The sequence below is a fragment of the Neophocaena asiaeorientalis genome, unplaced genomic scaffold (genome assembly GCF_003031525.2).
Source record: "Neophocaena asiaeorientalis asiaeorientalis breed wild unplaced genomic scaffold, Neophocaena_asiaeorientalis_V1.1 scaffold15, whole genome shotgun sequence".
In the NCBI taxonomy this organism is placed as follows: Eukaryota; Metazoa; Chordata; class Mammalia; order Artiodactyla; family Phocoenidae; genus Neophocaena; species Neophocaena asiaeorientalis.
Window position 1 is genome coordinate 7,016,768 of NW_020185328.1, and position 13,866 is coordinate 7,030,633.

Below are 13,866 nucleotides of genomic sequence, written 5' to 3' on the forward strand. Positions count from 1 at the left end.
TTCAATGCCTCAGAGAAATATTTTCCAATTGAAAGGTAGGTTTTATTAAACGTATCTTCTCATTACGAGTCATGTATATCTCTATCATAATACAGATGCTTTATTACAATTGCCTATTTACATGTCTATCCCTGGCCCCGTGAGCTCTTTGGAGTGCTTGGTACAGTGCATGCTTATTGAATGAATAATGAATCAATCAACGAATAAAGAGCTGAGCTGACAATTGAAAGAAGTACTATCAATTTGGGAAAGAAAGTTTTAGCCAATGACAGAGATATTACTATTTAATTTAGATTCTTTATAAACTTTACTTCATGTTCACCCAGCAACAAAGGAAGGCACAAGAAAGATTAAAATCTTTTCATTTTCAGTCATAGTATATTAGAAACAAAAAGAGTAATATTTTTTCTTTCTTTAATATACTCTTAGCGATATTGAGAACACCTGTTTAAATTACTATGATATTGATTTTTTCACATTTACTTTCATTATTATATAATAGTTACTTTCAATATTATATAACAAGTCCTATTCATTTTTGAGGATTAATCTGAATATTACCTCAACAATGTTCAGATTCATAATGGTGATTTACAGTTCCATCCAACATACCATAAATTTAGATATTCCAGTGGAAAAGAGAGGAAATTTGTTTGACAAATAAGAATCTTACAAATTATGCTTGTCTAATGCAAAAATATATTGTTTAGAGAGAAATTAAAGAATGATTTTAATTGAATAGGTATAGACATCTTAGTGCTCAATTTTTCTTTTAGATAACTTTGTTTCAATATGAGTAATTTAATGTTTATTAAAAGAAGGAAAAAACCTAAATATATACCAATTAGTAATTCTGGTTTACCGTGTTTAAAGCAATGATTCTTTTAATTGCTTGTCAACCAGATGCAACACATCAAAAATTTAAACTTTCCTAAAGCTTGGGCACATCTTAACAAGAACTCATATACAATGGAAGAATGGTCTAGCTTTTAGGTGTAAATGAATTCACCATCCTAAATGTGATAAAGATTGTTTTAAGTGTATCAGTTTGATTTCTTGGGATACATGTTCTTTATAATTTCTCTTAGAATCATAAAGGTGGGAGAAGTGTCAAGGTCAAATTTGTATTTTTCATCTTAAAAGCATCCTTTTAAATATTTACGAAGAGACTAGTATAAAATATAAATAGCAGATGCACAAGTGTAGATTGGGATAAATAAATCATATAACTGAAAATAAAGGAATTCAAAAAGAATGTAAATAGGCTTATTGAAGGAGTATTAGAACATATCTATGTATATGCTGAAGTGTTCTGATAAATCAGTTGAAAAGATAAAGGCATTAACATTAGATTTAGGCAATTCAGTAGAACAGGAAGGTTGGTCAAAAAGGAATAGCTGAAGAAATAAGGTATTTACTAAATCTACCCTAACATTCTGACTGAAAAAAAAACAAACAAAAAAAAACACAAGCAAGTGTAAAAGAAAAAGGAATGCTATTAGTTATGTATTCCTTAGAGAAGTCTCTTCCTTATAAGTTATGAACAGACATTCCTGGAAAAACTCAAATGGTCTTGTTAAAGAATTACTGTTTTTTGGTCTTATTTATTTATTGTTTTATATTTTCCTTAATTAAAAAAAGTAATAAACCTTTTTGTTAAAACAGTTTTAGATTTACAGAAAAACGGAGCAGAAAGCACAGAGTTTCCATATTCCTTCCCTTCCCCCCTCCTGGCCCCCCACAGTTTCCCCTATTATTTACATCTTAAGTTGGTTTGGTACATTTGTTACCATTGATGAGCCAATATTAATACATTATTATCAGCTAAAGTCCATAGGTTACATTAGTTTTTTACAGTTCTGTGGTTTCTTCCAAATGTATAATGGCATATATCCACCCTTAGAATATCATACAGGAGAATTTCATGACCCTGAAGATTTCCTGTGCTCCACCTATTCCTGCCTCCCATTCTTCCTGCTCCCCTGGCAACCATTCATCTCTTTACTGTCTCCAAAGTTTTGCCTTTCCCAAAATGTTGTATAGTTAGAATCATATAGTATACAGCCTTCTCTGACTGGCTCTTTCAATTAGCAATATTCGTTTAAGGTTCTTCCATGATTTTTCTCGGCTTGGTACCTCCTTTCTTTTATTGCTGAATAAATTTCCACTGTATGAATGTACATGCACATTCGTTTATCTATTCACCTGTGAAAAGGCATCTTGGTTGCTTCCACTTTTGTGATTCAGCTTTACAATATGACACTATATATGCACAGCCAAATCATCTATTGCCTCACTGATTACCATAGGATAGAACCCATTGAGAATGTGAAACAGTCTTATTTTTCTCTTTATTTCAGTTTTCTCTCCTCTTTTTTCTTACGTGGAATTCAAAGGCTCAAAAACCTTCCAGTGAGTATGCATCTCACTTTAAGCCATTTTAAAATAGTGCTCCTCGAAGTAAGCTACAAGTAGCATCTACGTTAGAATCACTAGGGGTGCCTGTTAAAATTCATATTCTAGGCCCTACTCCTGATCTACTGAATCAGAATTTCTGGGTATGGAGCCCTGGTTTCTATTTTTTTTTACAAACCTCCTCAGATAGTGTCTACTCTCACTAAAGTTTGAGAAGGTGACCATTTTTGTAATTAGGTTGTGTTTTTGATAATATATGACATTCTGCACTTCTGGAAATCTCACAACTGGTAGAGTAGAGTTCAATTTAGAGCACGTTATCAACTCAAGGTAAAAAGAATTTTTACAGAAATTTTTACAGAGAAGCGGAGAAAGTATTTTCTGCTACCATGTGGATGCCCTCCAGGATTCTTTAGGAAAGAAACGCAGGATTGTTATCCTGGATCATTTACTTATTCCAGCCTTTTCTTCACAGCCCTGAAGGCACCTCCATTGCCCTCAATCCATGACCTAGACTCACAGCCATAAAAGGGCTAATAGATAGTGTTCCTTTGGAAGTAGGAAATTCAATAACATTTAATATGTTAGGTATTGAGATTATCATTTTCACCATTCTTTAGCAAAATTTATTGCCTCAGGGTGTAGAAAAATTCAATTGAGTTGCTGATTGGATTTTCAAACTCAGCAAAAATTGTAGCTTTGAAAGTCTAAGCTTTCATTTGTAAGAGCCAGCCTTTCTGAGAGAATAAAAATATTTTCAAAAATTAAAAGGAAAAGTTCTAAAAATCAGTGCATTAAACTTATGTACCAAAGAGGAAATTGGAAAGACAATGTAAGATGATATAAGAACTAGCTTTTCTTTCATCGGTAGAGGCAACACACAAACGCACACACACACACACACACACACACACACACACACACACACCCACACGAATAAGATTGGAAGTAGTGGAGAGAGAAATAAGAAAGAAAATCGGGAAAAATAGACAGATTTAGATGTCCTCAAGAAGCTCAAGAGCCCTGGCTCCCATCCCTGTCCCTCTGGATTCAAGGTATGAAAGCCATGGAAATCTGAGAGAAGGATGCTTGTGCATTACTTCCCAAGGTGTAGCCCTGGGAGATTGCAAGCCTCTTAAAGAAGACTATCCAGTTTGGTCTTTAGGACTGTACTGAATGCTTGGTCTCCAGTACCAAGCATTTAGGAAGTCAGGTGCATAGGCTGATGGGCCTGAGGGCAGCATGTCTGGGGAAAGCAAAGACTTTCTGACCTGAAGGGAGGGGGTCACACAAGTGCTGAGAGAAAGCTGGTGTAACTGAAGATGTCTGGCCTTCAAACAAGGAAAATGCAGAGTGCATGGATCAAGTAACCAAAGGCCACCACAGTGTAACAGACATCAACGGCCATGGCAGCATATACTGAGGAGGGGGGATAAGGAAAGTTATATCCAGGGGAGGACAGAGATGTCCATAACCCCAGATACCTGCTTCTCCAACTGTATCTGATCAGTATGAAGACCCTCCATCTGGAACTTAAATTACCTCTGCTGAGAAAAAGTAGTGAGGAATAATAAATTTGTCTAAGCATTTGCTTCAAAAGGAAACAGTTGTTTGAACATTCAACTATAATAAATATAAAATTCATACCTATTACATTGAAACTATAGCCTCTGGAGATGAATTTCAAGATTGAAATGTATATATTCTAGGTATAATTACATTATCCAAAAGAAATATATAGTTAAAAATTAGATAACTTTTCTTTCTGGGTTTTCCATTTATTCTCCATCTTACCCTGAGTTCATTTATATCAATAGAAATATTCATGTACAAAGAGAAATGCCCCCATGAAGTAAATGGAAGGTGAATTAAAGAGGAATTATGGGAGATATCAATAATAATATCTAACTTGGACTTTATAATCATATAGACTCAGAATTGATTCCAGATTCCTCCACCTGCTAACAAATATGGATTTTTCTTATCTATAACATGAGAATAATATATACTTTGCAGGATTGTATGAGGTATAAATGACAAAATGTATGTAAAGCATTTAGACTAGTGTCTGGCACACTGTAAGCATTCCATCTTATTATTTGTGATATTATTCTTGTTATTTTATGAATTGCTATTTGTAGAACTTAGTGTCATATTCTTAACTATGACTCTTATGGTCAACATAATCAACAAGTGGTGTAAATTAATCATGGTCTATGTTGAGAATTTCTTCCTACAAAAATAATTTTATAGCTCTACTCTAGGCCAAATTTACATTCATTTCTATTAGTAGCATGCCATAAGATGTGTGTTTCCATTATATATATACTATAGAGACAAATTCTGTCACCAGTCACTCTTTTCCAATTGTCATTACTTTGTCTCAGGAGAAAATGATCCTGAAAGAAGCTCTAGGTAGTTTTAATGGCTCTTTGTGAACCTCAGATGTAACTGAATCATTTTCTAGATTAAAGAAATGCCCATCAAGGTATATATGGGTAGATAGCCAATTGATGAAGGCAAATAATCTTATGGAAGCATTTACTATTTATCTTTGATACAACTCTTTTAAACAGACTGATTAATTCCCTTTATGATTTCACCCTTGAAAGCACAAACTATTTTGTTCTTTGTCATTGTTGTATGACATTCCATTTGGCGGTCAGCTTATTTTTAGCCAGACTATCAAAGTATTTTTCAACTGGACTGCCACTTCACTTGAACTTGGAATCTTGTAACCTGAGGAACTGCACTTGGGAAAAGAAGAATCTTCTAACAAATGGGAAATTATAAATCCAGACCAACCCAAACTTGTACTGGTAATTATTCTTATATCTTTAAATATAATATAGTTCAATAGTTGTTATGTATAGTTAACATTTCACTGGAATATCTGCTAATTTTTACAAGAGTATAAGATAACACATGAAAGTGTTAAGAAGATTATCTGAACTCAAATTATTTTTCTCTGAAAGGTCTTTAGAGAAAAACAGAAAATTTCTTATAATTTTCTGTTTCTACTAGTTCCTAGGTATAATGTTATAGAAAAAAAATTGGAATACTGTTGAATATAGGGATTTTAGGATTACATCTTAAGTATCTAGTATTTAAAACCTAAAAATTCTTGTCTAGCAACTAGAGATTGCTATAATTATAATGCAATAAAATCAAATGAAATAAGTCAAAGATATTCTTCTATGTAAATATATTATCCAATATCAAATGGGCTCTTAATTACTACGATTCAATATGATTGCATTTTAAATATAAACATCTGCATTTTAAACTCACAATCAGTAATTTAAATTAAGTATTGTATAATTCAGAGTAAAAAACAGAGTTTTAATCACTTGTATGTTATGATCTGTGTCTGCATTTTGCAAAAGAGCTATGAGTCAATCCCTTTTGTTTTTCCTTACTAGATGAATGGAAGAAGAAAGTCAGTGAATCTTATGTTATTGTAATAGAAAGATTAGAAGATGACCTGCGGATCAAAGAAAAAGAACTTACAGAACTAAGGCATATATTTGGGTAAAGTTGTCAGTTATTATTTCTCTGTATAATTGTTTTCATTGTTGATCTAGTTTTTAGCTATATCTGTGTTTAAAAACACAACCCATATAACCTCCTATGTTAACCTTAGAATATAAGGTTATCTCTTCCTGCCCATTCATATAGCCCCTAAAATGCAAATATCTTATCTCCTTAAAATATGCCTTGCCTGTTCCCATCACTAAAGTTTAAAGAGAAAGGAACCTAAAGGCTAGCCTTTGAATACAAACTGTTGCTGATCTGAATAATCTTCTCTAGAATTAGATCATTCTTGTGAGCCATGCCAGCAACAAACAGTAAGACTTCTCTTCCCAAATGGTGGTAGAATATTGGCCACATTTTTCTTTTTGGACTACTAGAGAACTCCAATTTTAACAAACCCTTTGGTCTCTTGACATTGAAACGCTGTCTGTTAATGAAACTGTGCATCATTCTTCCCCTGAACAATCATATACCAATGTGTAATATTGGCTTCAGGCTTTTAGTGGGTTTTGTTCCATGATAACAAGATAAAAATAATCTGGCATATTGTCACAACCTTGTAAGACACAAAATGTTCAGAAAAGAAGGGCAGAGCCCTTATATACACAAGCAACCTTTTGGAGAAATTGAATCTTGGCATTGAGAAACAATGTATTTTGGAGAGTCAATTTAAGTTAGCTGCCTGACTGAGGAAAAGTTCCACAAAGGCCAATTAGCCATGTTCACTTACAGCTGTGTTATTCATGTAATCCACTAATGACAAAGGACTCTAACCATTTTACTCGGAAAATAAGTGTAAAGCAATGACCAAATGACATACTTTTCAAAAGAAATTTCAGATATAGTAAACATACAAAGCTCACATAACTGGCAAATAAAATTACCCATGTATAATATAGTTTATATAAAATTTGTCAGTGGGTTAATAAGGCCTTCATAAGTATTCAATTTATGGTTTGGGAAGTAGTTAATTTTCCATGTTATTTAGCCCAAAATGATTAACTCAGCTTTGACACTCATGATGAGATACACTGGGATGACTTTTGCAAGTATTATCATATGCTCACTTACGGGAAAACATTTGAAAGTCCTGTAGAGATGTGACTGGCACTTTGGTATAATAGATTTATACATACATATTAATTTTGTTGGAAAAGAGCTATGAATGTAGAACTTAATCATAAACCCTCTAGCTCTTATTGACAGATAAATATGCCGAATGAAATGTGATCAAATTGGAGATTTTCCTCAACTTTATACAGTTAAAATCTCATTTATTTGTTGTTATTTTTTAAATTTGGGAACTATTTTGCAAATATGTCAAGACTAATTTAAACAGACATATCCTTTTAAGGATTAAGCTTGAAATGTACTTTTTTCTCTTTCCACATCAACAACAAGCAGCTGTTTCTGCAGGTCCTACTGTAGCTGGATTTATTGTGCCAGCTATATTCAAGGTGTTATTCCAGACACATCAAATATAAACCATTATTTAATCTACACCATGACCCTGTGTGATAGATAATATTACTTCTGGTGGATAATAAAGTAAGGAGCAGAGACATTGGATTTGTCAAGGTCATATGGTCAGTAAGCACTGGAACTGTGATTTGTAGCAAGGTCTCCCCAGCTTCCTACTACACGCTGATTCTTGCTCCCGGAGTTTCACAATCTCGTTGAAGGGAAAGGCATATATAAATAACTCACAGAAGACAGCCTATGACAAGTGCTAAGTGGAAGAAAAAACAAGATGGCTTTCAAATACAAAAAAAGAAGATTTTGTTGTCTTGATTTATTCATTGGTTTTGTAAAGCATTCCAGATAAAAGACATAGTTGAGTAAAGATATATAGGCAAGAATGGATGAGTACCATGGAAAGTCTACTGGTAGCAAGAAAACTTAATGTCTTGACCATTTTACCTAAGCTGAGTAAGAAAGCTGTGTCAGTCAGCATAAAGATTTTGCAACCATAGTTTTAAATCCAGTTTCTTTTATTTACAAGAAATGTATCTTTGGGCATATTACTTAATCTCCTTGAGGCTCATTTTCATCTGTAAAATGAGGTTAATAATAACGACCTTACAGGGCATTTGAAAAATGATGTCAAATGCTGAGTACAGAGACTAACGCACAGTAAGCATTGAATAACTGGAGATTTTTATTATCATGATTGATTGGGTAAATAAGGGCAGTTTGAAAGACTGAAGACTTTATTACCAAGTGGGAGTAACCAATAGTTTATTCAAAGTTAAGAAGTGAGAAAGTTAGGATAAAGTGTTTTTATATCAAGAGGATGTTTTCAAAAATAAAAATGTAAAATGTTAGAACATTTCAAAATGGTGCCAAAATCTGAAGTATAACTTTTAAAGATTGTAATCAAGAGGTATTTGAAGAATTTTCAGACTAGAGTATTAGAAGGCTCATCAAAATGGATGTCAAATTCCCTGAGAATAATGGTAGGGCATTTTGAGGAGAGGAAGACTTGTAGTCTGGTGCTGAAGCCATTAAAGAACCTACAGAAATGTCCCATTAGCCAGAAGTGATAATAATGAGGCTGAGGAGAGGATTACCCACAGCCTAGAATCGTGTTTCTCCAAGGGCTAAGGACCTCCCGCAGTAAAATAGCCAGCAGTTCTTGCAAAAATTTGAGAATCCGTGATTCTACCCCATATCAAATGAATTAGAATCTCTGGGGATGATTTCCAGAGACCTGAATTTTTAACAAGCTCCCCAGGTAATACTTTTGCATGCTAAAAATGATACTTCAGCTAAAGTTTGAAAACTACACTTCTAGAAAGATACCTAAGTTGCACTGAGAACTCTGTCTGCGATGATGTGGGTGAAGGAATGAGGAATATGAAAACAGAAAGCAGGCAACTAGTATGGTCTACAGAGAGTCAAGGAAGCAAACAAACAAACAACCAGAACCAGAGCACTCTGCTTTGTCTGCTTCCATCAAGGCAGATGGCATCATAGGGAAAGAAAGTCGATCCTGCCTAGGGCAGAGTTCTCAGGATTTTCTTTTCTCTAGAATAATATGATGGATGACAAGGAAAGAAAAGAATGGAATATTGAGAATATAAATTGTCTTACTCATTGGCTTACACATCAAAATTTTCAGAGTAGTTGGGAAGTTTAAACATAATATTGTATGAGATCACATTTAATCTAGTATCTAGGACATTTTAGGTGTTAAATCTTAGAATCTTTCTTTCTCATCTTTATTCATGCTTTATGTGATGTAAGAAATACTTCTGTGATGGACAACTGTGTAATGCTGCTTGACATCAGGCTTCCTCTAAACATATAGATAGAAGGAAAACTATAAGGTGCCTAAAAAGAAGTATTTAATACTAGAGTCATAGATCACTAGTGTAAACATAGATTTGCCTGTGGTTTTTCTTTTTGCAGCTTTTTTGGTTGTTTTCACTTGTTGACAAGTTTCTTTACAGCATTCATGGTAGATACTAATTCCATTCATTAAAAGAGATTTTCTGCATCATAAAGCAAAATTTATGTCACCTCAAATACACAACCTCCTGGTATAGCTTTCACCCACAATATAGTACAGAGCAATATAAGTTCTAAACTTAAAAAAGACAAACAGAGCTAAACCATTATCTTGCTTATGACAATTTATAGCAGCTTTGAAAAAAGAGCTTGCTATGGGAAAGAAGAGGAATGGAAATTGAATGTTCCTTCATCTTCCACAATAAAGTTGAATTCATGCATAATTTTGAACATTTGTTGAGATAATAGAGGAGAGACTGGAACAAATGAGGAAATAGAGAAGGCAGAAGAAGGAAAGACAGAAGTGGTACACTGGAGTACATTGTGTGGTTATTTCCTCCTCTTTGCTCTCTCTGATCTTTACATTTATCAATATAATAGCACTTACTACCTGGTGCTGTCTTTATTCATTTTACAGGTCTGTCTAACCACTAGTATACATGTTCACTAAAGGCAGCTTCTTTGTCTACTTAGCTTTATTTATATTTGTATGTATTTGTAAGAGCTATTTGTATAGCACTTGAAAGAAAAACAAATTAACTTAGCGCCTACCATATGCCAGGCATGCTTCTAGGTATTTTAATATGCATTAGCTCATATAATCGTAAATGTATATATGTAAGGTGCTTTGAGCTCGGTGACTGGCACATGGTAAACACTCAAAAATGTTAGTTAAAAACTAATCGTCATTGTTTATGTTCACATCCTTCTGGAGTAGGTATTGAGCTTGCCATTTTATACCTGAAGAAAATAAGACTAATCAAAGTAAACTGGCTTGAGCCAGGTTACACAACTTGTACAGTTGTGCAGGGATTCCACCCATCTGTACTTCACTTCAAAATGTATGATCTTCATGATCTTAGTTCTCGAACTAGGAAGGGGAAAGAACTATGGATAAGAATTATCTTTGAAAACTTTTCACCTACCCCGTGCCACTCTACGAGTTTGCTGTGTCCTGTGTACTAGAACTGCCCCTGCATGTGGGAGTGGAAGAATATATTTTACACTCCCACTCCCACACCTTGGTGATACACGGGCCCTTACATGAACTTTGAAAACCACTTACATGATGGGTCTCCATATGCAACTTTTAAAATGCTTCCAATTAAATTATTTTGTTTCAATGTTTTTAAATCTTTAGAAATTTTAGAACTATGTTTTTCTGATTTCATTGTCAAGCCTACTTTTAATCTGCTTAATCTGTAATATGTCTATGAAGAGATTCCAAAGAAGTTATAATTTTTCAGTGCTATGACTTTTCAACATAATCAGAAAAACACTATTTTTTCTCATTTTTAATCTCATTTTGGCATTGAGTAGATATACCTTGGTCAAAAATGCTAATATCTCACTTTGAAATTGATTAGGTTTAAAAAATAAAAGTAGTCAAGAGGATGCTCTGTTCCATGGGAAAGCACTTGCACTATTTAGAAGAACTGAAAAAGAAAAAAAACAAAGGAAGTTTTCTGAGATGTACTTTCCTGCTTATTTTCTCCCTGAAAAGTTCCTCTGGGCCCAGCTGCAGTCCACCATACTTATGATCCAAATGAAATATCTTCCAAAAACCTACTTTTTCAGAACTATAACCAATTATGAAAATTAGCTATTATAAAATGAATAGCTCCAGAAACATCACAGACTGACCTTACCAAAGGAAAGTAAAATTCTCTATCAAGGTGCTAAGTAGAGTATTGAGGGAGTAAATTCCATCTTAAAAAAAAATAAAATTGAGTGAAAGGATTATTTGGTATGTTTGATAAGTGCATTGTGTTAATTAGCAATGAAACAGAAAACAACAAAAAGACCTCAAACCAAAAAGCAGAGAATTCACATTGTCCCAAGACTGTCTACCTCTCTATTTCTTTTCTTGCTTGTCTAGGTAAAACTAGCTAAGTAATAGTTTTACAGGAATATCTTGTAAAAAACCTTGAAGCAGCCTGATATCAAACACTGTTTCTGTCCCTGTCTCTGTCTCTTTCTCTCTAGTTTAGTACATCACTCGCTCTCACTATCTCTCCCCCTTTTATCCTCCCACTATTCTTCCCTCCTATCCCATACTGCCTCCATCTTCCCTTTCACTTTCCTATCCCCCTTCTCAAATGCAAAGCAAAACAATAAAACAGTTAAAATAATATCAATGCTTTAGGAATAAAAGTTATTATAGCAGCTAGTATTTATAAAAGTCTTAAAAGATCTAACCCATTTAAATCTCACAATAACCCTATGAGATAATAATTATTATTGTACCAGTTTTATCAACCTTAATTATTCTTACCCTGCCACTGTATCTCAATAATTGTTTATTGTATGAATGAAAGAATGAATATGCTTCATATTGTCAGTTTGCAGATTTGATCTGGAAGATATTGGACAAATATGTTTCTGGATATTTTTGGGGGATGTATCTTGGGAACAGATCTTATTGATGATTCTTCTGTTTTTATTGTTTGGGGGAAAATCAGCAGCAGCCATCAAGAACTGCACAAGAAGTTACAACCAGCCATTTGAAACCTAAATTATCAATTTTGGAAACTAGATGATCCATAACAAATTTTTACCTCCTTTCTACTTTCTTGGCCTTTACCTACATTTCAGCCAATGAATTAATTTAAGAAATTTTTCTACCTATCTGAATATTTTGGCTTTGGCCAAGTGTTCAAATGTTACATTTTAATAAGTTTCCATTTGTGAACATGTCAGATATCTTCTTGAAAGGATGAGGTCATGAGAAGTTTAATTGGATCACAAAACTGCATACTTTTCTGGATAAATGGTAAAGGCTAAGAAAAGAGTTCATTATGCTACAAGAAAGAAAGTAACCTTTGTGCCCAAAACTACCATTTTTAATGATGAAGGACAGAATTTACTATTAGAAATATATTCATATAGTGACTTCATTTTAATTAGGAACTTCATTCATGCACCAGCAAGCACTGTGAACTCATTAGGATATGTTAAGTTACAGTATGGCATGGCAGGTGATAAAAAATGTAAGGAAAAATTAAAAAATAAACTGAGCTTAGGATATTAGAATACATAAGTGATGCTCAACTGGCAGTGAATTTGACACATACAGTTCCTTTAGAAGAGGCAAAAGAAGGGAAAATATCTCCCCTAGGATTTTTGCTTTAAAATCTCGAATATTTTAATTGCATGTATCAAACATTTGACAGGAACATTTGACTAGAAGTTAACAGGAAGTGAGAATTAGGATTTAAGTATAGCCCCAAAGTAACTCTCATTAAAAAAAAAAATTACATTCCAGTTATTAAAGTTAAGATAAAAATTTTACTATTAAAATTGTGCTTAACTGACAAACACTGTGGGAGTCTATTCTCTGTTTATTCATTTTGTTGGCATTAATAGAAGTTGCATGAGTTCAGGGAAAATAGAATTCAAGAGGAAAATAAAAGTAAGAGACTACAACTCAGTTTTGACAAGGAGCTATTTAGGACTGTATACTGATTTACTTATGAATGGTCAAATCTAGCGTAAGATTCAGTAAGTTAAAGAATGTTGAATAAAAGGTCTCTAATATAATTCATACTTTCAGTCTTATTTACGTAAACAATATACATTCATTTAGTGTTTTTTTTTTTAAATAAAGCAATAGACTTTATCACCTTATTTTTTCTGTTTATTCAGTGTTTACTTTCTTTGCAAAGCTGCTTGGAGCATTAGAGATCAGACTAATGCTAAGGTCAACTGCAGGATTCTCTCTATTGTGCGTGTTCGCAAGACTGGCGCACTTAAACGATCCAGGAATTAGTGAATAGCTCCTATCAAGTAGACTGTTGAAAACAACCTGAAATGAGCATTAAGAACAGAGGTGGAACACACAGTTGGGTGTTCAGTAGGTGTCGTGCCAGACTGATTGAATATATCATCAAAGTTAGAACTTGGAAAAAGAAAGCAATTGAGTCTACCTTCTCCATAAAATGATTTTCAGCACAATCATTTTTTCCTTTGGATTCTGTTGTTCTTTTAATATCTCCAGTGTTGAAAATGCCTTCCCCATAGTAATGATGCTGCTGGCCTTGTATTACAAAACTGTGCTTCTAGTAGTTGCTCTGAATCACTGATAGGTACTAGATGTCACAACAGTCAACTTGGTCAAAATAGGGAAATTTTACAGGTTGTGAAATGTGAGAGGTCAAAGAAGTTCAAACTTGGTTTGAAAATTTTGCTAAATTTCTCTCAAGACTTAGACTACAAAAGGAAAGTTGTACATTCACAGTAAACTTGCTAAAAATAGTAATGATAACATATCATGTACCAAGTACTATAGTAAGCACTTAATTCCATTTTTCTTCACAACACAATGTCATGTGAATCATTTTAATAATTTTATAACTGAAGAAAGTGAGACTTGAGGAGGTTAAATAACTTGCCCAAATTGGAGAAAAA

The 13,866-nt window shown here is 33.6% G+C and overlaps 1 protein-coding gene across 1 annotated transcript in view; it reads left to right on the forward strand.

The window, feature by feature from the left end:
* Positions 1 to 5,130: 5,130 nt before the first annotated feature.
* The window catches only part of TNNI3K (TNNI3 interacting kinase), a 279,546-nt gene continuing 270,810 nt past the window's right edge, over positions 5,131 to 13,866 (forward strand). The window contains exons 1-2 of the mRNA XM_024734607.1: positions 5,131 to 5,234; positions 5,838 to 5,946. Of these exons, the coding sequence (XP_024590375.1) occupies positions 5,195 to 5,234; positions 5,838 to 5,946 (149 nt within the window). The 5' untranslated portion in view covers positions 5,131 to 5,194. The remainder of the gene's footprint in view (positions 5,235 to 5,837; positions 5,947 to 13,866) is intronic.